Below are 25,370 nucleotides of genomic sequence, written 5' to 3' on the forward strand. Positions count from 1 at the left end.
CCACAACCGAATTACAATCACTCCGCCAGTTCGTGGTTTGCTCTGCTTTTAGGAATTAAACCAAGATGGCGGACAATAATCTTTATGAATGGATGTGTTGAAAGCGTCATAACGACTAAATCAAAAACGATTCTGTCACAGCGAATGTGTTAGATTATGTTGGATTATGTAATTGGTGGGTCATGAGTAATTGTGGAACAAAATATTAATCCCAGGAAGTCTGTCGTTAGATGCCATTCGTCAAAAGGACATTAATTTCACTGTGAATAAAATTTTCAAGCAATCAATCAATCAAACCAATAACACACACTCACGCGGAGGTGCGCTGTTGTAAGTGAGCGTGGGTTATTGGATTGATTGAAAATTGTATTAATGTCCGCCTTGTTTCGAACTGAACTGTTAAGAACTTCATTCTTAGATGCTTCTATAGAAAGTGGTAAAAAAGAAATTGTAGGCGTAGGCCCTCTTTCGAAGAGCAACAGCGATAGACCACCAGCCCTGATTCCAAACTCTAAGCATAACCGACTTCGAAAGAGGGCCTAAGCCTAACCAGTTTGAAACAAGGCGGACATTAATAAAATGTTCAATCAATCAATCAATTCAATAACACACGCTCACTTAAAACAGCGCACCTCCCAGCTGCTTCTATGCTTTTTTTTTAACCTTTCTATAGAAGCATCTAAGAATGAAGTGAGAGTGTGTTATTGGAATGATTGATTGAACATTTTATTAATGTCCGCCTTGTTTCAAACTGGTTATGCTTAGGCCCTCTTTCGAAATCGCCTTTTTTTTTTTTTTAAATCTACTTTCTATAGAAGCATCTAAGAATGAAGTTCTTAAAAGTTCTTAACCAGTTCGAAACAAGGCGGACATTAATCAAATTTGCAATCAATCAATCCAATAACCCATGCTCACTGCATTCTTGCCTTGCAACAGCGCACCTCCGAGCTGCTTCCACAAGGAGGCAACTCCTTTTTTGTTTGTATTACTTTTTCTGCGGATGGTTGTCAATAAATCTTCAATTAATGTGTGTTTATTGTATAGCAATAAGGTTGGATGAATTCGGCCATTGTATAAAAGCATTACATAACACGACAGTGTGTTATAGAAATTAGATCACGCCTATGGGGGTCTAACGACCCTCGGCTGCGCCTCGGGCCTAACAACCACCCATAGGTGTGATCTAATTTCTATAACCCACTCTGTCTCGTGATGTAATGCTTAATCAGCTCCTTGCTACGTCGCATTGCGAGTCAAATCAGAATGACCTAATTCACTGGGGTAGGAGATTGTCTCAACTGAATTAGAGCAATCCGCCAAAATGGTAATTAGAGAAACAGACCCATTGATACTAACCCCCATTGCTATAAAACAATGCTAAACACTGGAAAAGGCCATTTATAAGACACAGGACCTTTAATGCTCCTGACCAAATTCAGTTGTAATTGGACCAATGGTGTGGGAGGTGCCAACAATGTGTTTTGCGGTGCCCTAGTGGTTAATTAAAACATGTTTGCAGACATGTTTCCGAACCTTTATCTAATATAGTACATAATAACTTACAATAATTGGACCAACAGGCATGGCGGTATGGCAATTTTCCTGCTCAGCCATACCCTTTCTCAAGTTCATTGAGTAATAACTGCCATATTGGTTTATATACCAATTGTTTATATAGGGCTTCTTTGTCTTTCAATCAAATTAGGTGTAAAAATAAATAAATGAATACAACATAAAATGGCAGATAATCCAATATGGTGGATATGGGTGATCCTAGTGGCAAAGTTGTAGACCAATGATAGCTGGATAGGTATCAAATGTTTTTATTGTGTACGAGATATGGCAGCTACAAGAATTTTCAACAAAATATATCATTGTCATATTGGTTGTGATACCTTTATATATATAAAGTAAACAATTAAGATCATTGCTGAAACAATTGGTAGCCTAATTCTCATAAGACCACATTTCTCAAACCCTGTCATTTCCTGTTTTACCGTTAGCTCCGCCCCACATTGTGAAAGAGAGAAGCTGAGAAGCTTCGCTAATGGTGAACGTGAAGTTATCATTGTTCATAAAGAAAGTTGTTTGGAAAGGCTTCATTTGCGCCATATGCCTTCAGCAGAACTCCCGTGGATCCATCCCAGACACACAATATCAATAGAAAATAGAGGATATTGATGGACTCATGGTGGTCACAGCAACTGTCAGTCTATCGATGTTTCTGCAGTAATCCTGCCAAATTATGGACACTGAATTTACAATGATATAAAAATATTCCTAGTAGCAGCTTTGAGTTTTACATTTAGCTCTTTGATCATAGCGCCAACATCTGGCTGATTGGTGTGATATTTGTTGTGACACATTGGCAAATCAGTATCAGATCAGTATCAGTCTTTGTGGCAAACATTCTTTGGGGGACAACCGGACAGACAGACTTATACTAACTGCAGGTCCCAGCTAAAAATCACAACGTCTGCCAGCAGCGAAATGTAGTGCAAGGTTTTCAAAGCCACACATTTAATAGGAGCTTCACATGGAGATGCTTTGAGAACCAAGGAATTTAAGGCTTTATTTTATAACATACAAGTTTTCTCAAAAAGAAACATTAAAAACAGTGGACTGGTTTATAAAGAGAGGCGATGGCAATAAATACAGTTTGGGAATGACGGGGCAACAATATGAAAATAAAAATCGTGATGGCACAGATAAGACTATGCGATGACAGCAGAACAGAGTCAACTCTGGCTCGGTCATCCAGGGCCTATACTACGAAGTAAGTTCAACATAACCATCTCTGTGGTAGCTGGCTTTCACTAACCCCAACACCCGTGGCCACGGTTAACCAGTGTCACAACGGTGGTTAGTCAACCCAAGTTTTCCCATTTGATGAGCGCGTTAAAAAAAATAAAGGGTTCAGCGACAGACGACCAATACCCAAACACGGACCAGTCTTCTGGAAATGTGCGGGAATAGCTAAATGTTTTATATATAATAGTTAGGATGAATTTTAAACAAGATAATCCAAGCAAAAAGTACCTGTCACCAGAAAGGACTGCTGGCGAAAAAAGATAATCGCGGCTCACCATGTTAATGCGCAAATGAATAGGCTTATTACTAGATACGACTTTCAAGTAGGCTTTTATGGAAACGGTAGGTGATTTCCATAAAAGGATATTCCGTTCAAATTAATTGATCACATGTTAAACGTGACAAATGACGGAATGCAGGCGATCTTTTGCGTTATGCTTTTAAATTGAAACCGCTTCATTAATAGCTAGAGGCGAAAATGACATGTTTAGGCTTGCTTGTTCTAATCTAAAAAGTAAAAGGTTTGCTTTAGGTTATTGAAATATTATATAACTGAAATTGCTGCCACAAAAAGGGGGGAAATGATTGAAGATTAGGGGGGGGCGATGATGACATTATAATCATCATAATCATCAGGGAAAGGCAGTGGGTTTGCAGTCCCTAAAAAACTAATTACAAAAAGAAAAGAAAAGAGAGCCTCTTATTATCAGCACGCCTACTGTAAAAGTTAGTTCCACTCTTCTAGTAATGACATTTCATTTTCCAAAGAGTTGACTGCTCAATAGGTGGTGCTTTGTCTATGTCGGTCTCTTAGCTAGATCATAACCTACTCCGGAGGTGGTTAGGTGTGCAGCGTAAGTTACCAGGGCAACTGTCCTGGTAAAAAAAAAAAGCAAACAAATACAGTGACACTAAGAAACCCAGGGTTAGACCCGAATTTACCTTGCTAACACCATAATCTAGCTTCGTAGTATGTGCCCCAGGTATAGTGGAACAGCGATTCCAAAGTACACACACATTACCATTTCAGGAAAGAAATTAAAAGCCAACTGTTCCTGCGATTATATTTCGAATGAAAAACACAGATGATAGTTACCGGTTCATCCTAACTTTTCATCCACTTTGATTCTACTAATAGGCCTATCTAAATATGACTGGTCTCATGAATCAAAGAATGGAAGGAGAAAAGTAAACGATAATAGCACTCTGCAAACCTTTTAAGACTGGCACACAGGGATTCCTTTAACAGGGATGAATCGCATGAAATAAGTCCAGCGATAGACAAGTTGGATTGTAGTAACTTAGTGGTCGCTACAACAAAGTATTCTCTACTTCACAGTGTCCCGTAATTCATAAGACTTTTAAAAAAAAAACAGCAGATTTAAAAAGGAATGTTCTCAAAACTTCCACACCGCATCTCGTCATTCTATGCTTAAAACTACAACTCATTACAACCATTATTGCTCAAATGGAAGAGTTGGGGAGCAGGAGAAGGAATGCACTCGAGGCGATAATCCACTCTCTTTATGCCTCAAAAAAAATTTAAAAAGAAGACTAGCGAGGATAGCAAAAGACTTGCCCTGTTGTGTCGTCGATAAAATACACTTCTTAATACTGCTCCGACTAGCGGCTGTGTAGGAGGGGAAGGCGTACAGGCACTAATAGTCGATGCCCTGGTCATTGTAGTGGGCGCTGTAGTCGTCATGGTAACTTCCTTGTTGGTACTCCTCTTCCGGGAACTCGGCCTGATAGTCACTGTCGCTGATCTCCGAGCCGTTGGTGCCCGTGCCCTGGCTACCGTTGGCGTGGATAATGGGCTCCGTCGTCGTCGTCGGTGACGTGCAGTACTTGGGGTCGTAGACCTGGCGGCCCAAGCCGTACACGCTCATGCCCTTCTGGGACGCGACCTTGTTGGTGCCCATCTGGAGGGAGATGGTGGAGCTGTCCAGCGGCTGCACGGCATGTTTCTGGTCATAGATGTCTCGGCGGGTACCCGGGGCCGCCATCCCAGCCTGTGTGAAGAAAAACAAGCAAAGCAAAGGCATGTTTTAATAAATCTTAAATGAAGGGGCGGCTAGGTGGTGTAATGGGCAAGGCACTCGCCACCAATGTGGAGACGCTGGGTTCGCGTGTTCGAATCCAGCTCTCCACATTGTTTTCAGTTTAGCTGGTCGTCCGCAGTAATACACATTGGCCGTATTACGGGTTGGGAAACTGAAGGGTGGGGATCGGGCGTTGTGGACAGCGACTCCTACAGGTCGGTTGGTGCGCCTGCGCAGTAGAATCAGGAAGTGTCGGGGGCAGCGTGAGCCTCCCACGCGTTACTCCTCGCCACTGAGAGATCGAGCTGCGCAGGTGAAAAGATGCGACTGCTGTTACCTCAAGTACCGGAGGGGACTTGTGCTATGTATGACTTAGTCCACATTGCAGCCGGCTTGTGGGAGGCAAGAAACAGCGTTCGTGACAGGGGAGGGTTGAATTGGATGATACGAAATTGGGATGGGAGAAAATATAGAAAATGGGAGAAAAAGTGGATAAAAAAAAGAAAATCTTAAACGAACTAAACTTCTCAACTAAAATAAATAATAATAATCTATGTTTTCTACCCAACAACACTTTAAGAACATCTTTCAGGAGCACACTTCAGTAGGTTCTGCCAGCTTACGCATTTACAGTTTTGAAATTGTTAAGTTAAAAGCCCCGACTGTAATAGAGTATACTTTAGACAAACTCAGTCTTGGCTTTGGGTTTGAAAGGAGTTCTTGGCCGGCTCTATTCAACACTGGGATACTGTCTAGCTTTAACAATGGGAAGTTACTTGAATGAAAAATTATATAACTGAAATTGCTGCCACAAAAAGGGGGGAAATGATTGAAGATTAGGGGGGGGCGATGATGACATTATAATCATCATAATCATCAGGGAAAGGCAGTGGGTTTGCAGTCCCTAAAAAACTAATTACAAAAAGAAACTTGCCCTGTGAAAAGAGAGCCTCTTATTATCAGCACGCCTACTATAAAAGTTTGTTCCACTCTTCTAGTAATGACATTTCATTTTCCAAAGAGTTGACTGCTCAATAGGTGGTGCTTTGTCTATGTCGGTCTCTTAGCTAGATCATAACCTACTCCGGAGGTGGTTAGGTGTGCAGCGTAAGTTACCAGGGCAACTGTCCTGGTAAAAAAAAGCAAACAAATACAGTGACACTAAGAAACCCAGGGTTAGACCCGAATTTACCTTGCTAACACCATAATCTAGCTTCGTAGTATGTGCCCCAGGTATAGTGGAACAGCGATTCCAAAGTACACACACATTACCATTTCAGGAAAGAAATTAAAAGCGAACTGTTCCTGCGATTATATTTCAACTAAAATGAATAATAATAATCTATGTTTTCTACCCAACAACACTTTAAGAACATCTTTCAGGAGCACACTTCAGTAGGTTCTGCCAGCTTACACATTTACAGTTTTGAAATTGTTAAATTAAATGCCCTGACCGTAATAGAGTATACTTTAGACAAACTCAGTCTTGGCTTTGGGTTACCACCTTTAACACATTGAGTGCCACGGGCGCGTTTTGTCGTTAGTTCATGCAGACCTTTGAGTGCCCCCGACATTATATATAGCGTTTGTTTGTCGTTTTTATTGGCGATTTGAATTCATATTTCATCAATCAAGCCTCACGCTAGTGTTGCAGACTCTCTCTGAGCTCAATTGGGAAGATACCGCCCCCTATCGTCTCTCCCTGTGTAACTGCACCCCATTACTTTACACTGACGAAGGGGGGGTGGCCAGTTTCCTCATTTTACTTTTCCCTCAAGCCAACTGAAGAATCCATTGTGCTCGCCGGCCCGGAAAACGCGTGGATTATGTATTTACAGTACCCAACACTGTAATCAATAAGCGTGATCGATATTTGGAATGGCGATCAGGAATTGGAATAATCTTTTTGGATAAGGAATTTATTTGACCAGTCTTAAGATAATCAGAGCTATTTTCACAGAGATATAAGCGTTTGCCCTATGCGTGTGTGTCTGTGCGATCAGGAAATGAGAGAATCGATATTTCAGCCCGCCTCTATAGCGTGCATAAGTACACATATACTATCGATAATCTAGCGTTTATTTGAAAACTATTCATAACATTTTTAATAGGCCCAAAAATGACAACATGTTTGTGTATTCCAGAATATTCCAGTAAATGCCTTTTATCACGGAATCTATATTTATTTCCCTTGAAAATGAGGGCTTTTCAAAATGCTATAAAACGGAAATGAACCGATTAAAAAAACAATCCGTTTCGACAATGTTGACTGCAAACAAGTCATTGATAAGCAACAGGCAGATTAGACACATAGCCATAATTTTAAGACAGAGATTATGCGTTCACAATGCTATCATTGAAGTGGGTGGTGGCATTTAACCATGCTTTACCATGTTAATGGCCGGTAATCAAAGTGTTAAGAGGCGAGTTGACTTTTACCTGGCTGGCTCCTTTGTTGGTGCCCATCTGTAGACTGATGGTGGTCTGGTCGAACGGTTTGTCTGTCTGTGTCTTTGCATCATAAAGATGTCTTCTGGTTCCATAGGCAGTCATTCCAGCCTGGCTCGCACACTTGTTTGTTCCCATCTGAGGATAATAAAAAAAAAATCTAAAATCTAAATCTTGCCAATTCGCAACATGTGGGGAATGGAAGTTGTTTTGCACCATTGACCCCGACTGGAAAGACATTTAAACAACAAGGGAAAAAATACATATTGGAAAAGTGAAACTTTCATACACATGGATTTTTAAATAGGACTGGTTTGCATTTGCAATGCTTTCAATTGCTGGCATCAAAGGCAATTCTAGCATTTGCATATACGTGTGCCTCTATGCTGATGACATAAGTGTTTAGTTGGTCACAACTCACCTGTAATCCAATGACACACTGGCCAGCCTTGATCTTCTCATCATCAAAATGTCGTGTTCGTTTGTCTGCGTATTTCACACCAATATCACACTTTGTGTCCATACCTTTGGTTTTTGCCTAAGAAATCAGAGGAAGACTTGTTCATGGTGCTGGTTTATAGTCTATGGCAAGAAATGGGATGCTCATGAGTAAACAATGATTTTCTGTATTCAAGAAAAAAAACAATGTGGTTTATTCACTTACCATGCTTGCCAGTGCTAGCAGTGTGGTCTGGACTTGGGTCAAGTTCCCATTTTCAAACAGGTCATTGGCCTCAAAGATGTCATTGGACTTTAGGCCGTAGGCCAAGATACCTTTGATGAAATTCCCAAGGTTTTCCAGCTGGGGAGAACAACAACAAACGGAAGGAGTGAGGGGTGGGGCTTCCAGCAAGACCATAAGGGAGCAAGAACACCTAAAAGGAAGTCTGTTAGTGATAAGTAGTGAAAGCTTAATGAATGGGTCTACTTATCCTCACTCACAACATGCAGCGACAGGTCTTAAATTAGTTGAATGCTCCCTTTATGATGTCTGGTTCATAATGCTTTCGTTAAAAATAAATGGTTCCTATTATCAATGAAGGGTGTGAGTATGTAGTGTAGATGGTTCGCCTTTTAAGAACAAGTATTACCTTGTGCCAGTTCAGCTGTGAATGGTTGATTTTCTTTATCGAACCGGGCTGCAGTTTGTTTATCAATCTGAGGGAAAGGGGAAAACCACAGTCTTGATACAACGCAAGCATTCAAGGACAAACCATGTGAAATTCTAAACGAAACAAGTCTTAATAACAGAAAACCAAATACAATATGCGGCTACTGCAAAGACAAGAGACGTGAACTGTAAATGATTTATCTTGGACAATATCTTTGTCAGCATCCCCTGTGCCCCATTATCTGCAGACGTGGGTTCAAGGGCACTTAGGCACATCTGCAATGTCGAGGCTAACATCGCCAGTGTGCTGAAGGGTCTGCAATTAGGTAAAATTAGACCTAAAATAATCCCCCTTTAAGTTCACCAACCAGTTAATATGTGGGAGTTAAGTTATTATTTACCACATAATGTTACACTGTCTGCCTATTGATGGCATCTCAGGTTATATGACGGTGCTGCCATCTAGTGGGCCAGAGGTGGTTTAGTGTTCCCTCGTAAAATGCGTCACTTCCTCTAGGATACGTGTTGTTGACGTTGAACTTGACCGGACACGCAAGAGAGCGGACGTACACACAGCGTTGCTCTCGTTAACGTTATAGTTTGACGGTGACCAAGTATGTAAAGTGGCTTACCAAGCGGACATTATACCACCAAGAGAGAGTGAGTTTTAGTACCCAGCTAATTTGATGTTTAGTAAACGTCTGGGATTAGCATATTACAGCGGACTATAGTATTCCCCATCTATCGTTACCAGTTAGCCGAAGCTAGCTAGCTCGGCGCTAATACCTAAAGTAGCTTCGGCTCATGCTTCGATAGCTGTTCTATACAGAGAGGGACCAGCGTGTCTGCAGAAGCTGTCGGCGTGCGCCGTGCGCCGTGCAGCACCACGGAGCGGAGCGAGACACTCGGACCACCACAGCGGAGCATCTGGTCTGCAGGAGCGGACTGGTGGCGCCTATTGGACCGGGCAGTGTCTTCCCGCCCTCATCAACACGCAGCGGTCTACTACTCCTCATCACCTCCACCTCTCTCATCCTGCAGAGGGAATTGTTCCTCTGTCACAGTGGTAACCGCGGCAACGTTTGGCCAGAACACTTTAATAGAACTATTTGGGCGCCCATCTAAATTTAGTAATAGTATTTAATTAGGCTTTGTGTAATGTGATAACAATATTTTGTATGTATCTTTTTTCCCCTTTTTTGCTTATATAAAAGCATTATGATTCAAACAGTTTCCTCGCTCTTTCTAGTTTAGGTGACTCCATTTTAAGTTATTCACTCAGTTGTGTATTTGGTACAATTAGTTTAAGAGTTAAGGCATCCTACCACACCCCCTAAGGTGATAATTATATACAGTCCTCTAAGCTCCCGCACAGCCAGCGTAAGCATTCTCCTGGGATACGGACGCACTGACACCACTTTTATCACTGCCGGATTCTACAAAGTAGTACATTTGTAGATATCGTTAGATATGAAGAACCAAATAAATATATATCCAATAGTTTCATAGAGCGTTAGACAATTAACAAAATTCCACTTGGTCCAAAATGGTCTTACAGTTCTGTGAGCACATACATCTTTGGCATGGGTGGCCCCAGTGGGAATCAAACCCTCAACCCAGCCTGGCAGTGTCCGTGCCATGCACTGCATATTGAGCTCCAGGACAGCATTAGTCAGTGGATAACAACTGAGATATAATGCATTTGTCTCGGAGAGAAAACCAACTTATCCATCTTACAATACGTTAGCAAGGTATAAAATAAAGTGCCGTCATGCTCTTGAAATCAGATTTGAGTATATTGCAGACATTCTCCAAACAGTACAGATACGTTAATGACTGGTATCAGCCATTATCGAATTATTAGAACTGGTTAGGGGTGGCATCGGCACGGATTTCCCAAAATGATATACGATTCGATTCAATGCTATAAATGGTTCAAGAAGGAACCCTCTAACATGACAGTTGCATTGTTAAAAAGATCAATGTTTACATTAAGAATTTACTCAAGCAGTTACATTAACGTACTTTTTATTGGAAGATTTGCTTTTGCATACATCACGTCTGGGTGATGTCTCAGTAAGTGGTTTCTTAGATTTGTTTTATTTCCACAATATTTCACCTCCACTTTGCACAGCTTACATATGGCTTTGCTTTTATCCAGCTCTTCTGTAGTTATGTTTTATTTTTATTTTTTGGGGGTATTTTTCCCACAATAATATCGATCTAGGATTATGAAAATATGAATCGATAACCGCTCATTTCAAATGAAGATCGATTCAGAATCGGGATTATTATTATTATTATATATATATTTGTTTTAGCCCAGCCCTAGAACTGGTGCATGGACATGGATTGGACACACAAGCACAGATACACCCCCACACACACAACTTACTCGCACAAGATGACTCCATCCTTCAGGCCTTTCTGGAAGATCTCCCCAATAGCCATGCCGGTCACCTCCTCGATCCAGCAGCGAAGCTCCTCTTCCTTTTGCAAATCATATTTTTGAGCGATCTAAAAAAGGCAAGATAAGTCACGATCAGTGTTCATTCTGTTTGGACAAAAAGATACATAAAACAAGGTGTATGTTAAAAGTTACAGATGGCTGTCAAGTTCTTCCACAGTTCTGTATTATAGCACACTGCCTGGCAGCTAGCAAATATCCACTTCAATGGCCACTTTGCCAACTTAACATAAGACTTATTTTCCCCGGAAATCCCTTTTAAAAACACGTTATCTGCAACTCAAGCTGCACCCGCAGCCCCCACAAAAGGAAACCTGGCACTGAAAAAAAAAGGCTCAGACTTTTGCTTTGAATGTAATAGAAGATTGGCTTAGGATTCATGTGATGCGGACTGGCTTTAAAACGACAAACAAAAAAGGGCAGGGCTTTGGTGAGTTATGACACACACAACATACTTGTCCTCAACATAGCCAGAGCGTGAGAAAATATGCAAGAACATTGTGGTTTCTGAGGATACTATGAGTCTCACAGATGATTCTAATCCTGATACATCATGGGCCTTTTAGCAGAATTCCCTTGCTGAAACAACCCCCCCCCCCGCCCAAAATAAATCTGACCCTTGTTATTAAGATTAAAAGACTTGTGTGATGCCTGGGGCCAACTTTGAAGTGTTGCCATTGCCAATGCCATTGTGTAAAACTGGCCAACGGATTTCTGTTTATAATGACAAGTCATGTAGACAAAACATAAGCTTGTTCCCAGACACAAATAACTGGAATAAAGTGTGCGAGCTTTTATTCACCGACTGAACACCCTTTTCCCTGACCCGCTTCACACAGTCACCTGTTTCCTAAACAGAACTCATTAGCCTGGAGGATCGCGAGGGCAAGCGAGAGATACAGGATGTTGCACGCTTCCCCACTTCCCACCACCTCCGTGTTTCAAGGACGGCCTGTTGTTCTCTTCCGAGTCGACTAATGGAAAACATGCGAGGTCACAAGCGCTGGTGTACAACAGAGAACTGAGAGACTTCACTCAGCTTCTTCCCCCAGGCCATCAGAACACTGATCTCTCCAAACACAAGCACACACACTTGCACTCTCTCACACACAAAAAAAATAGGGAAACAATGTCCAGGCACGCACTCCAGGTTTTTCCAAATTTATTGGCAGCCTGTAATCACGACGTTTCGGTGTGAACACACCTTCTTCAGAATGGCTTGCTTGCATGCTTGCATGGCTTGATGCAAGCCATTCTGAAGAAGGTGTGTTCACACCGAAGCGTCATGATTACAGGCTGCCAATAAATTTGGAAAAACCTGGAGTGCGTGCCTGGACATTGTTTCCCTATTTTTTATGTATGATATCAGAGGTTACAGCACCCAGTGTCAAGTCTAGTGAGGTGAGCGCGTTCTACTACTTTTTTCACTCTCACACACCCCACACACTACAAAAAGGTCACTTAAAAAAAACTATATATTTGTATATTATTGTATATAGTACTCATTACCTTTTTTTCTTAAGCTTAGCATTTTATTATTATTTCATGTCTATTCTATTTTATTATCTATTCCATTTTATTATTTGTATTTTTGCACAATCAAGGCGGGCATGGCCACCTTCATTTCACTACATGTCTTGTACGTGACAAATAAAACTCTTGAATCTTAAGAAGGCTGTGCCGTCAGCCCCACATATTAAACGGGCAGCTTTTGGAGATGGTCCAGGTGGAGGTGTGTGAAATGAGGCCACTTGAGAGCCTGCCGTTACTGCTATGGGGGCAATCTCTCAAGGTTTTAAATAAATAATGTCTCCTTCTTTGTCTAACCATCCCTTACCCTTAGTCTTTACCATTATAGTTATAGGGTGTGAAACAGGGGAGGAAATTAGGCCACTTTACCCGCCAAATGCGGGTATTATTTACGTTTGGCTGGTAAAAAAAATCAGATACTCGCCAGTTGGCTGGTAAGCCAAAAAGTTAGTTTCCTCCCCTGCTGGCGAGTATACAAAAAAATTAAACATTCTGCAATCACTGCACTGGCAAACGGTGCGCGTCTTCTGAGTGTTCGCTTTAGTTGACAGTGCCACGAGAGCACTGCACAAGACCACCCGCGGACATATAATGTTTAATAAACGTTTGCGCAGTACTGGCCAACCCGCGGACATATAATAATAAAAGTCCTGCGGTACTAGGCTAGCCATCAGGAGCACTCGCAAACAGATAACGTTAAACACAGCAGAAGATGGAAAACAGACAGACTGACCAACGGGGAACTGCATCCAACCCTAGTACAACCCTTGAGTATAAGTTACTAAGGACACATTTAAATCACAGAGGTGTAATGTTAGTCTACTGGAACTGTATACAGTGGTTAGCTTCTAGTTAGCGTTTTAGCTATAGCTGCTTGCTAGCTAACGTTAGCCCCGTGTGCTCAAAGCAGCCAGCTAGGTGTATCTGTTATGACTATAATGTTTCCAAAAAAGCACCGGACTACGACGTAAGGTTAGACATTTTATTTCATGCTCAAAAGCCCCTGGCTTGCACATCGCAGTCACGAAAGGGGCTAGCTCAACCAGTGCACTGTGCACAACAGCACACCAACCCAACTGACGTTACCACAACACTTGACGGTACTTCACAGCACTGTCGTAAGACCACCGTGCTGTCTTAAAGGCACAGTGTGCCTACCCAGATGCATACACAACATTGACGCGGCTTGACATACAAAGAAGTAATTATCACAATTAGTGATTTTTTTTGTCTGGTAAAAAATCTGTTTGGCTGGTAAAAAAAATCAGATACTCGCCAGTTGGCTGGTAAGCCAAAAAGTTAGTTTCCTCCCCTGCAGTGTGAAAGATATAGAAGTGAGGTCACTCTGGATGCATCTGCCGGTCGGTCTGATACTATATTAAAGCTTTAGGAGCGCTCTGGTTTGTCCCAGCTTTCTCTCACTTTTATATACGGTGCCACTGGACTGAAGCTACTAGGGGTGGGGGAAAATATCGATACGTAGTAGTATCGCGATACTTTGCGTGGCGATACTGTATCGATACAGGGACGCCAATTATCGATATTTAATTATTCATAATAAAAAAAAATATATATTTTTTTCTTTTTGTATAAGGAAGTTGCATTGTTAATTTAAATACCTGTAATAGTACAGTAGTCCACACACGCACACGTGTGCATTCAGTTAAGTTGGAATATGACTGTAATACAAACAGTTCAGTTTGTCAGGTACATGCAACACAGATTATAGTGTTTACATCTGTTTGCTTGAGAAAATACCATGTTCTGCAATAAAAAATATTGAAGTGAGATGAACAGACTGAACTTTATTTTATTAGATAAAACATGTCGACAGTTTTACTTTGCAGTCGAAAAAAGGTAATAAATCGCAATATATTGCAATATTAATATCGCAATAGTCAGCATATCGCAATATATTTAATATGGCAATACTATCGTATCGTGACTCAAGTATCGTGATAGTATCGTATCGTGAGGCCTCTGGTGATTCCCACCCCTAGCAGCTACATGCGCAGTTTGCGCACATGCTAGCAAAATAGTTTACTTTGAAAAAGGAACGCGCCAACGTTATGGGAAATGCGCTTAGTCTTTTCCAGAGTCAGACAAGAAGATGGATACCAATTTTACTCTGTACGTTCAGTGGAAAGCTATCCGGCTGCAAGCTAGCCTAGCACAGCACAAATCAATGGAAGCAGATACGGAGAAGCTAGCCTAGCCTAGCCTAAACGCCTCCTCAGGTGTTTTGAGCAAACAGCTAGGCTAGCTGATCTGTTTCCGCTTCCATTCTTTTGTGCCAAGCTAGGCTATAGCTTGCAGCTGGATAGCTTTCCACTGAACGCACAGAGTAGAATTGGTATCTAATCTATCTTCTTGTTTAAGAAAAGACACTGAAGACAGTAAGTGCATTTCCCATAATGTTGGCATGTTCCTTTAATAAAAGACAGAATCAACACATGTCCTTGAAAGTCAACTCTTGCTGGCCCCATGGGACCATTTCCCAAAGTCATGAGTCTCATTTCCCCCTTCAGTTCAATGAGAAAAAGAGCCACATATTGAAGTTAAAAGAACGCATCCATCAGGAACCTCGATGTCATCGGAGAGGACCCATCTGACTGTAGTTACTTTAGCAAGCTAACATTAACAGTATTTTGTATTTGTATTTATTGGTTTAAAATACAGAGACAGTGCATATTAAGGAACATTTGACTGTAAATATGCCAGTTTAGCCAAGTTGGCTAATTTTCAACTGTAGTCTCTGGGGCAGGTGACATGAGCACAACAATAACAGTAGGGGTGTAACGATTCGACCCCACAACAATTCGATTATGATTAGTCAGGCAACGATTCAATGAATCATGAAATCTCTTCATTTGACCACGATTCGATGCAACAATTCGATTCGAATGCATCGATGCATTGCATTGTCGATGCATTGTTACACCCCTAATTAACAGTGTTAGCTGGACAATGCTACCGTGATTTTACAACAAATAACGTTAGGTTCCATTTGATACAACACAGCATTGGAAGTGTTTGGCAACGTTGCGACTAGCATGCCATGTATCTCGGATTTGCTAACTACAGTCAACACAGTCCATCGTGGCTAGCTCTAGTAACGTAACGATCACAAAGAGGGTCTATGACCACAGTATATGCGTTCAAAGCATCCCAACAGGTGCTCGGTCTTAGTCATACTGCAAGGCCTTCTGGGCATGTTCCCCACAGCAGGGCATCTATCCTCTCCCTGGTCAACTACACAATGCTGTTGAGCATTTCCAGCACTTTTCTGGCACATCAAACAAACACAACAGTATATCTAACTGTAGAACTAAGAGCATATATCCGTTGGTTGACCAACTGTGTCCCCCGCCCATTAGCTCATTGGCCATTGTAAACAGCACTCTAGTGTTGGCCAAGGCAGCATAAACATGGTGTTTTAACGAGCCGATCCCACAGAAACCTCTTGCTCATCCAAAGCGAGACAAACTGGAGTTCTATGGGCTACAGTCAGATGAGGGGGGGGAGACGGACCACAAGAGACAAAACATCTGGCTTACACTCCTCTCACCCACAGTCCACCCTTTGTTTGTTTCAGAAGGGGTTTACACCGTTGAGATTTCCACCAGATTTATTGCAATGTTCCTACACAAATCTGGAAGAGCGGTGGAAAGTCCCATGCAGTCTTATCTATCCAGAGTCTTACTTCGGAGCATGCTGGTCTTGAATCTCCATACGGGATGTCCAGACTAGTGCTCAATGGCGAAGCAAACTAAAATATATCTAAAAAGTGTATTAATGTTATTATTTATTTAGATAAGATACTTTATTAATCCCCTTGGGGAAATATAAAATGTATATATAGAAACAAGGCAAAAAACATCAGAGGCTGATAAATAAGTAGCCGACTGTCCATCGCCTGCCCTTCAGAGGAGAGAAAGGAGTCTTTCATGTCAACTGCAGTCCATCACCCCTCTCTACACTAAAGGCCATCATCTTGCAATGCGAGAGGGGTCGCAGTGTGTAAAAAAGGCCCATGTCATGTAGCACTGTGTTCCATTCCCTTTGGTGCAGAAGAGGTCAGAAACAAGACCCGTTCTCACACAGCAATGGACAAAGGGTGAAATCTTTTTCTTTCATTTTTTAATCCCTCCCCCTCCTCGTTAAACTCGTTTCCCTCCCCCTGACTCGTTAAAAGGGCAAAAGCGATGTCATGTTCCAAAATATGACTCAATGGGAGGTTTGAGTGAAAAGGGTAGAGCGGAAATTCTCCCGTCTGTAATATCAGGCCTTTTGGAATTAATCAGAGGCATTTTTTTTGCGCCACTGTATTTGAAGCCGTCGGTAGGAACACAGGGAAACCTCGGAGTGAGCGCTAGGATGATTAGAGAGAAGACGTTTTTCTCTCTTCACTTCCCCCAGCGGTTATTTTCTAGGAGGTCTGCCAAGAACTCTCTCCCTGAAGAAGAAAAAAATAAAAGAGGGGGGCAATGGAAAAATAGGATCTAGTTCTCCTCGTCTTGATGGAGTCATTAAAAGTGAGCTTCTGAGGGGAAAATTCTGGAAGCCTATGGTTAAATCCCCCCTCTGGAACTGAACCCCAGACATAACCCCCGCGCCCCCCCCCTTTCAACTCTGTACCCAAAAGCATTCCCTGATGATGGTGCGAAAACCGTGCTAACATCTGGACAAAGGAGGTTTCGAGGGCAAAAGGATGAAGGAATACAAATAAAATAGAAAATCCAATTCAATGAAGCCAGGTCCACTCTACTGAGGGAAATCGATACGGGGATATATCACAATATTTTGCATGCCGATATTAGGCTATATCGATCGATACAGATGATATATTTGTATTGCAGGCGTTGACAGTTTTCCATTGGGGACATAATTTGCATTTGAATAAAGGTAAGATATTGCACTATATTGCAATATTATCACTCGAGCATCGTGGTAACATTGTATCGTAGGGCCTCTGGTGATGATACCCACCCCTACTAGAGATGATTATTAAAATCAATAGCGAGAGGAGAATGTACATTATTCACTCAAGATTCCCGAGATGTGATGCTAGGCTCAAAGGATGTGAACCACCAACACCAAGGTAGCTTCAGTAGTTTTCCTCCTCAAAAAAGGAACCTCTTCAGATAGAATCATCCAATGTGCCAAGTTAGACAACAAAAACCATTAGACCACAATGCCATCCACCTTCGTGCCGATTAACATTTGTTCAATCATACACATGACCAAGTACTGAACCGTGGCTGAACAAATAGTCCAGCTGGTATTCATTAATATTTAACCCTCTTCACTCGGAAAGCGTTCAACAGACCACATAATGTGGTGAGATTGACCGTGCCATCGATGTCACATGAACTAGAAAATCACAGGCAACAGATCTGAATTTTAAGAGTTACCGAAACAAAAATAGTTAGCAGCCAATGTGATTTAGAAGAAAACTAGGCTTTTTAAGTCTAACTGAAGATGTATTTGTACAAATTAAATGAATGAGTCCGTTAAGCAGGGATGTGATTGCGCCTTAAAAAAAAACTGAAAATGTTCGAAACAATCTTTTTTTAAATTTTTATAAACACTCCATTTGAATGAATGAACACATTTTATTTGTATATATTGAACTGTTCACAGGGAAGAGGAAGGTGGAAGGTTAATGTGTTTCCTAGTGTGTTGACGTCTTTACAGCAGCTTGCGCCACTCAACAAAACTACTAACATTATCGATAGCCAATGAAAATCTGTTGTGCAAGAATAGCAGGTCTGATAAATGTTGCTTTCGCGTTTCACTTAGACCCGGTGGAAAAATAACCAATTTTTATTTAATTTTTTTACAATTTCTCTTTTTTATGAATATTTTTTTTCTGTGATTTTGGGTCCAAAAAACCGGAAATCCGGTTAAAAACGGAGAAATCACATCCCTGGTTAAGAACTGTGCAGGATATGGAATTATTAAAACTGCAGTTTTAAAATACATAATTAATATTTTTTTCTTTTTAGGTCAGATGTTGATAATGTTGTTGCCTTACATGTTAATGTTGACCGTAATATAAACAGAGGACCATGTTAGAATGTTGTCGGTGTGATGAACCTTCCTCAACAATGGGACAGCCGAGAGATATCCCAAGCAAATGACATTAAAAAAAACAATGACCTGACCAGACCTTCTCATAAAGACACTGACTAGACAGAAGATTAAGTTGGTGGGCGGCTGATGAGTTGGAGCCACATCTCACAACAAAGGAGATCCTTCCAGGAAAGGGATCCTTCCTGTGCCTCTAAAAATGGAAGCATGTGGTTAAAGCTGACAAACAGAGGAGTTTGGAATCACACAGAGCAAACTTCTCAAACCAAATACTAATCTACTTCAACTATCTACTGTCAGCACATTGCATGGGAACACGCAGAACACTGCCTCCCAGGATGCTCCATCTGTGGGAGTGGTATTCCAAAAACAAGAGGGTTGGCCAAACAGTTCAATGACCCCCCCTTTAATTCAACGTCAATACCTAGTGTGGTAACATACAAGTCATCTGGCTGACTGCACAGCGCTGCCCTAATCACCCTCTCCCAGGGAACCCACCGATGGGGCCCCATTCATCCCGTCCTTTGGCTCGCCTCCAGAACAAGTGGTCCAAAATCATGTGTTCACAATGCAGAGAGAGAGGGCAGCAAGCAGGTGACAGTGGCCAAGTCAACAGCAGCCTGCTTTACTTTAATAGTTGGACTCGGAGCATAACGTTGAAAACATGTAATGAATAAAACAAGGGAGAACTCTTGAGGCGTGAAGAGAATTGAGTATGAGGGGGGGTTGGGGTGTCGAAAGAACGGGCAACACCGTTAATGAAGAAAAACAACTACCAAAAACCACAGAAACAACGTGCTGCTTTATGTAATACTGTGTTACCCAGAGGGAACCATGAAACTGAAATGACATCGCGTACGGTTCAGATCCAGGGGGAAGATAGACTCATTTTCAAAGAAACATCTTCATTGGCACTCAGGGCTTGTGAAAACAAAATTGTATTAATGCCCTCGTTTGTCATGTGGCTGATACAGTCACTTAAAACCGATGAAGGTTTGCTTCATAAGCTCTTATCGACTAAAATTGTCGAGGCGAAAAACGTGCTATGCGTTATTATGCTATCGGGACCGATAGCATTTCATTTTGTAGCATTTTAGGTCCGAGACCATTCAAGTGATTTACACACACACACACACAAGAAGGAAAAATAAACACACACACTACACAAAGAAGGAAAAATAAACAGAGTGGGAGAACAATTGGTTTCTTCCAATTGAAGAACAGGATGAAAATGACTAATGACCTTAGTTTACAACCGTTTATCAATGTAATCCCATCGCTTGGTTTCAAGCAGCTTCAAGCGTTCTACTCCGTCAGCCCAGCAGACACAAACACAATCCAACGCCGTTTGCTTGATGCGACAGCTACTCGCCCACCTAAAGGCAAACTAACTACACTTCAAACTAGAACAAAGACCCTACAGGATCACAGCCTTTTGAGAAGTTGATGAACTACTGAACCGAGGTAGGTCCTTTTGTGTGCTTTGGAGGGAGTTTATGCACGTCTCGGTTATAGCTAGTTCAAATGAAGAGAACGTTTCAGTTTTAACAAAAGCGTTGCATTAGCCTAATCAAAATCCAAAACACATAGGATTGGTCACACGTTTAGTGAGTGGATATGGCCATTTCAATGCTGCTCCTACTTACTGCACCTGAACATGCTGGACATTTTTAAAACAATGAACAGTTTTTGCTGGGCGCCATAATGGATTTCTGTGACTCGCGCAACTCTGCCATAGCTGGAGGGGTACTTAGTAACAGATGAGTTGACTTTGAACATGTCTGGGTAAAGCACTATGAATGAACAATGGTGTCTAAGTAGGCCTATCTTATCAAACAGATTTGCTTTCCAAGTCCATTGCATGACAATGCTACTGTGGCCTACAGGAGTTGAGATTAAAAAAATAAAGTAAAATCTAAATATGCGTCTGTACTCTGTATATATATATATATATTTTAAGTCACTGCTGTGAAAGCTCTAGAGAAATGAGTGGAGCAACATGTTAATTAAAATTGTGCCTAGTCTTTTGAAGTCTTCAGATTAATAAGCCTTTAAAACAACAACTTGTTCATAGATATCACCCATTGTGATGAAATTAATCAATTAGCTGTGCTTTTTTTTGTCAGGAAAAGTAGTACCTCCCTAATGCACTGTGCTGTTTGTAAAAATGTTTCTTGGGTGTGGGGTAGCAAGATCATATGTCCCCTTTAAAGTGTTAATTCTTACTATCCAACTGTCATTGTTTTGAAGTGAACACACTTCCTACTTTTGACGATGGGGACAAACTTGTATAACTTGAGGAGCAAGTCTTCGTAGCGTTCACGACCCCATGTAATGTCTGCAGGCCTAGCAGATGTCCACACGCGCCGCACCGGAGGGAGCTCTTTCGTGCCGACCGGTCAAATGCTTGGACAACAACTCGACAACACTTGGTCCTAACTCAAGTGTGAGGCGGTGAAAATAAAAGACGGAACAATCCAGTGTGTTTTATTGCCGCTAACTTTCAGGGTGTAAGGTTTCACGACTCCTCAAAAGACAAACAGGTTCCTTCCAGAAGGAAGTTCACGCTGGATTCTCATGTGGAGGAGTTTGACTCTGTTCCATATTATGAAGGTCTATAGTAGGGCTGGGCAATATGGCAAAAAATCATATCGCGATAACGATATGATAATGTTATCATATTTCTCGATATCGATAATTATCTAAATTGTTATAGTAAACATTATTTTGCAGCAATTCTTTGTCGTTGCCGCCATCTTTAGTGTTATATCCCCTCACACTCAAGTTCTCAGGCTCCAGCTGGTTTAAAAGCGAAAGTAAACCGGCTTCTCTGCTGGCTGTGGCTCCAGGGGAGTTGAACAGTTCTGGCTCTGCTAGTTTATTTTCGATCTTTTGGCGCTTTTTTGGTGGACAAACCAAAATGTGCACCGTGACTGGAGTCTAGCTCTGCTAGCACACATAGCCTACAAGTCTGTCCACTGTCTCTGGTTTTAAAACTGCCCTGTTGCAGGTCACAAAAAATAATAATAATATATTAAAAAAAAAAAAAAAAAAAAAAAAAAAAAAAATTATTTCGATATTCGATATCGATTATTAAAATATCTCGCGATATTTATCGTTATCGTTATATCGCCCAGCCCTAGTCTATAGTAATTTGTTCTGGTAATGCACAGTGACCTCTTTGACCTCACAGTTCTGCATTAACTTATCCAATGCTACTTCTCCATTCAGTATCCCCATATGCACTACTGGACAGACACTGACGTACTTAAGCTCTAAATGCATCTAGCAGGTCTACAATACATGCGCCATCGCCATGCATCGTTTGGGGCGGTCCTGTTGTCATTGTACCATGTGTGTCCGTCTTCATCATATCTCTGGAAAAAGTCATCATCGTATACTGTAATCCCTGTACATTGCTTGTGGTTGATGAATAGCGAATACAAGTCTCTGATAGAACTAAAACCTGGAATAATTAAGTCCCAATAATGTAAAAGGGACAGATTAGGAGCTGTAAATATCTAGGCGTAAAACCCCTCGCCCCCCAAAAATCAGTCCACTAAAAGTGTTCCCTGGCTGACAGTCGCTTGGTTATCTTCTGAGGTTAACAAGCCAGATACACTGGAGTGGAAACCAAGCTGCTTTCCATTTCCTCTGTCAAAAACCCTTGGATATATGTCGCCAGGACACCAATAAAGTCTGGGTGTTGGCAGCCGTAATGGAAAATATCAGAGCTGAACACAGGCGTTGGGAGCAGAACTAATATTTTTGTTCTCAGACTTTCACAGCTCACAGGAGGTAAACAGCAGCACACTTAAAAACGGTCTGAAAAAGCTTTGGGCGCACGAGACGTGACGCACTAATGATGATGATCAGCTGAAGAACTGACACCGGACCGGTTCAGACTCTCTGGGGCTTCGGCAAGAGGCGGCCAAGAAATAAAGGTCATTATGAGACTTGCTCACCTGAAAAAAATATTTAATCAGCACCCTTTACACTTCCTCACAAAACCGATTGCCTATTTAAGCCGCGCTTTTAGATGAGATTAGGACTACACAAAGAAAGTGGGAAACAGGCTTAAAAAAGGAAAAAGCTAAGACGACATTAATCATTGTGTGTAAACACTCATGTTGAAAAAGTGCATCACAGCAGGTCGCTTTTACTTTCTAAAGCCCGAGTCAAACGATAAACTCACTTAATCTTTATTCAGCTTCTACTTTAGTTATGTTGCAGCTAAATTACTAAATGTCATTTACCAACCTGAAACTCAACTCATTATGGCTCACTACAGGATGCGATGACAACAACAACACCCACATGCCCAACAGCAACTACAAGGAGAGGAAGTCTGTCTGCAGATAGCACAGTGGACACTGGACAGGGTTCTTCTCATCATCAAGGGCTTTTGCTGAGGAATTCAAGGCATTTAACCTATGCAGCTCGCAGAAGGGCTCGGGGGCACAGCAATCACACCTTCCAGCTATGCAACCCAGATGGGGCCCGGCCTCTCCAGATTCTATTGTTCATGTGCAGCAGCCTCTTGACAATTTGGTCTGTTTTCTCCAGTTGCTTAGGCTACTGGGACATAAGTCGGAGAGGAAGTTGAAGAGACATCACTTTTTTTTGGCCTGCCTACTTTCAGGTGTAACATCACATTTTGCTTGGTCAAAGTTGAACTCTTTTTGAACAGTTTTGTTTTTTGGCCCATGCTAAATTATTTGGACATTTCTCAATTTCTCTTGACAGTTTCCTAATATACAGGCTGGGTTCACTTGGCTCAACTTGTATCAAAGCTAAAGTAACAGTGCAAACATGACGAAGATACCAACCAGGTCAAAAGGGGGGAAAACACAGAATGATCATGGTATAATAATCAATCAGAATCAAGTATCAAACTTATCACCTCCACCACGACATCATCCATTTAGCCCTGCGCACTAGACTATTTCCAATGATGTCATGGTTTAGCAATTCCCAACAAATGGTGCAACAGTGGCAGCGCTGGGAATTGTACTACTGGGCCCTTATTATTCAGTGCCACTGGTCTTTGTGTAACTAGTGCAAACTTTCTACATACAACTCACTGAATAGGCATATACACCTAAATCCCAGAACAAATATATCCCTTCTCAATGAAGACCAACTGGGATTATGATGCCAAGCCTATCCAGCTGGCGGGGGAGACCCCTCCCTCCCCTGCAGAACAATGAGTTGGATCATAAAATATGTGTCTCTTATTTTTTATTTTTTGTTCATATAAATGAAAACATTATCTGGAAATATTGGGTTATTCCAAATAAAGCAAATGTATTGCCCCGAGAGCTGGGCTCATAGTAGTACCACCTAGTTTAGAAAAAAGGGCCAGTGTTCCCAATCAATGAACAAAAAAAATAGTATTTTTGAGGAGAGCTTTAGGCCTGTTTTTCGGGGGAGGGGGCTGAATATCCCAGATGGGCTAGCCCACCACCACCACCACAATAACTAACAACTATACACGGACCTCAACTGTAATTACTGTAATGTAATTTGAGCTATCTTAATTGTTACAGTAGTTTCATTATGCATTGTGTGTAGTACTGACTTTTAATAATTTTGTTTTTGAAATAATAATTGTTTGTATGTTTTTTTGTGTGTGTGGACCCCAGGAAGACTAGCTGGTTGCTATGGCACCAGCTAATGGGGATCCCTAATAAAATAAAATCAACTATATAAATCACTGTTGTGTTTTTACATCATAGATAGCTTCAACAACAGTCTAGATTGACATACCGGCCTAGTCAGACTAAAAACACAGAACTCAGTGGGAAAGTCACAACAACTTCCAAAAAAGTCATCATAAGCCATCTCCATTCATCCAGCTCACTATTTCCTCTCTGTGATTTAAAACAGTAGACGTTCTTTCACTTACTTTGCTCTTCACTTCTGCTGATAATCCGTAGGCCGGTCCCCTATTGAAGGAAGTCATGTTTGTTTATGATGATGCAGTGAAAACCCAGATCAATAGGTTGTTATCCTTGTTGTGGCTACAGTGTAGCGAGAGCGATTCTTCTTCGTGCAACTTCGTATCAAACCACGAGCTGCTGTGTTCAGAGTTCCTCGATGAAAAAAGTCCGAAGAGGAATTAAAATCCCCACAGGTTTGGTGTAGAAAAGCAAGAGAAATGGCAACCAGATCCCAGAAACTCACTAGACTGCTCGCTTCCAAATGTTGGGTTTGGAAAAAGAAAAAAAAACTGTCGAAAGACGATTGACGGAGCCGTGCGAACCAATCAGAGCCACCGCCTCCTTTACACAGGCTTCCCCCTCCCCCCTCTCTCTCTCTCCCCCCTCTCCCTCTCTCCCCCCATCCCCCTCCCCCCTCTCTCCCCACTCTCCTCCCTCACTGTTCTGCTGTCATTGATTGATTGATTGAATTAAAACTTTATTAACAGATTGCAGAATGGGTACAGCACAGTACGGCTCAATACACACAATTGTTAAGGGGATGCAGACCAGAGAAAGACTTTCATCTTGTTTACATCAGGGTCCCCCATTTTCAATTCATAATGACATACGCAACATACAGATATATATCTTGACATTTCTGACATACAGGTATACAGTACTGTTACATTTGTGACATACAAGATATGCAAATATACAGTACTGTTAAACAGAGATCCTAACAGAAAATATATACATACGAGGGGGAGGAAACTGTACAATAGGAGGGGGTGGGAGGGGGGGTTTGGAGAACGGTTTTGAAGGTGGGTAGGGATTGACATTTTTTTACAGCTTTGGGTAGGGTGTTCCACATTGATGTGGCATAATTGCTAAACGTGTTTAGACCTTTGTTTGTGCCGAATCTGGGTTGAACATGATTTGTGGAA

At 41.6% G+C, this 25,370-nt stretch overlaps 1 protein-coding gene across 1 annotated transcript; it reads right to left on the bottom strand.

The window, feature by feature from the left end:
- Nucleotides 1-2,552: 2,552 nt before the first annotated feature.
- cnn3a (calponin 3, acidic a) lies at nt 2,553-24,701 on the bottom strand. The gene is made up of 7 exons (XM_084325600.1): nt 24,411-24,701; nt 10,808-10,929; nt 8,393-8,459; nt 7,966-8,103; nt 7,723-7,839; nt 7,293-7,439; nt 2,553-4,823 (listed from the first exon to the last, which is right to left on the bottom strand). The coding sequence occupies exons 1-7, from the start codon at nt 24,465-24,467 to the stop codon at nt 4,470-4,472; spliced, it is 1,002 nt and encodes a 333-aa protein (XP_084181726.1). The 5' UTR covers nt 24,468-24,701; the 3' UTR covers nt 2,553-4,469.
- Nucleotides 24,702-25,370: the final 669 nt, after the last annotated feature.

Source organism: Notolepis coatsorum (genome assembly GCF_963971535.1).
Source record: "Notolepis coatsorum genome assembly, chromosome: 12".
Classification (NCBI taxonomy): domain Eukaryota; kingdom Metazoa; phylum Chordata; class Actinopteri; order Aulopiformes; family Paralepididae; genus Notolepis; species Notolepis coatsorum.

Excerpts from the sequence above, each read along its gene's own strand:
- cnn3a (XM_084325600.1), bottom strand. The coding sequence starts at position 24,467 with ATGACTTCCTTCAATAGGGGACCGGCCTACGGATTATCAGCAGAAGTG. Across the intron at positions 8,460-10,807 it reads GATGGAGTCATCTTGTGCGA|ATTGATAAACAAACTGCAGC; the intron begins GTAAGTTGTGTG and ends CCTTTCCCTCAG. Across the intron at positions 8,104-8,392 it reads CACAGCTGAACTGGCACAAG|CTGGAAAACCTTGGGAATTT; the intron begins GTAATACTTGTT and ends TGTTCTCCCCAG.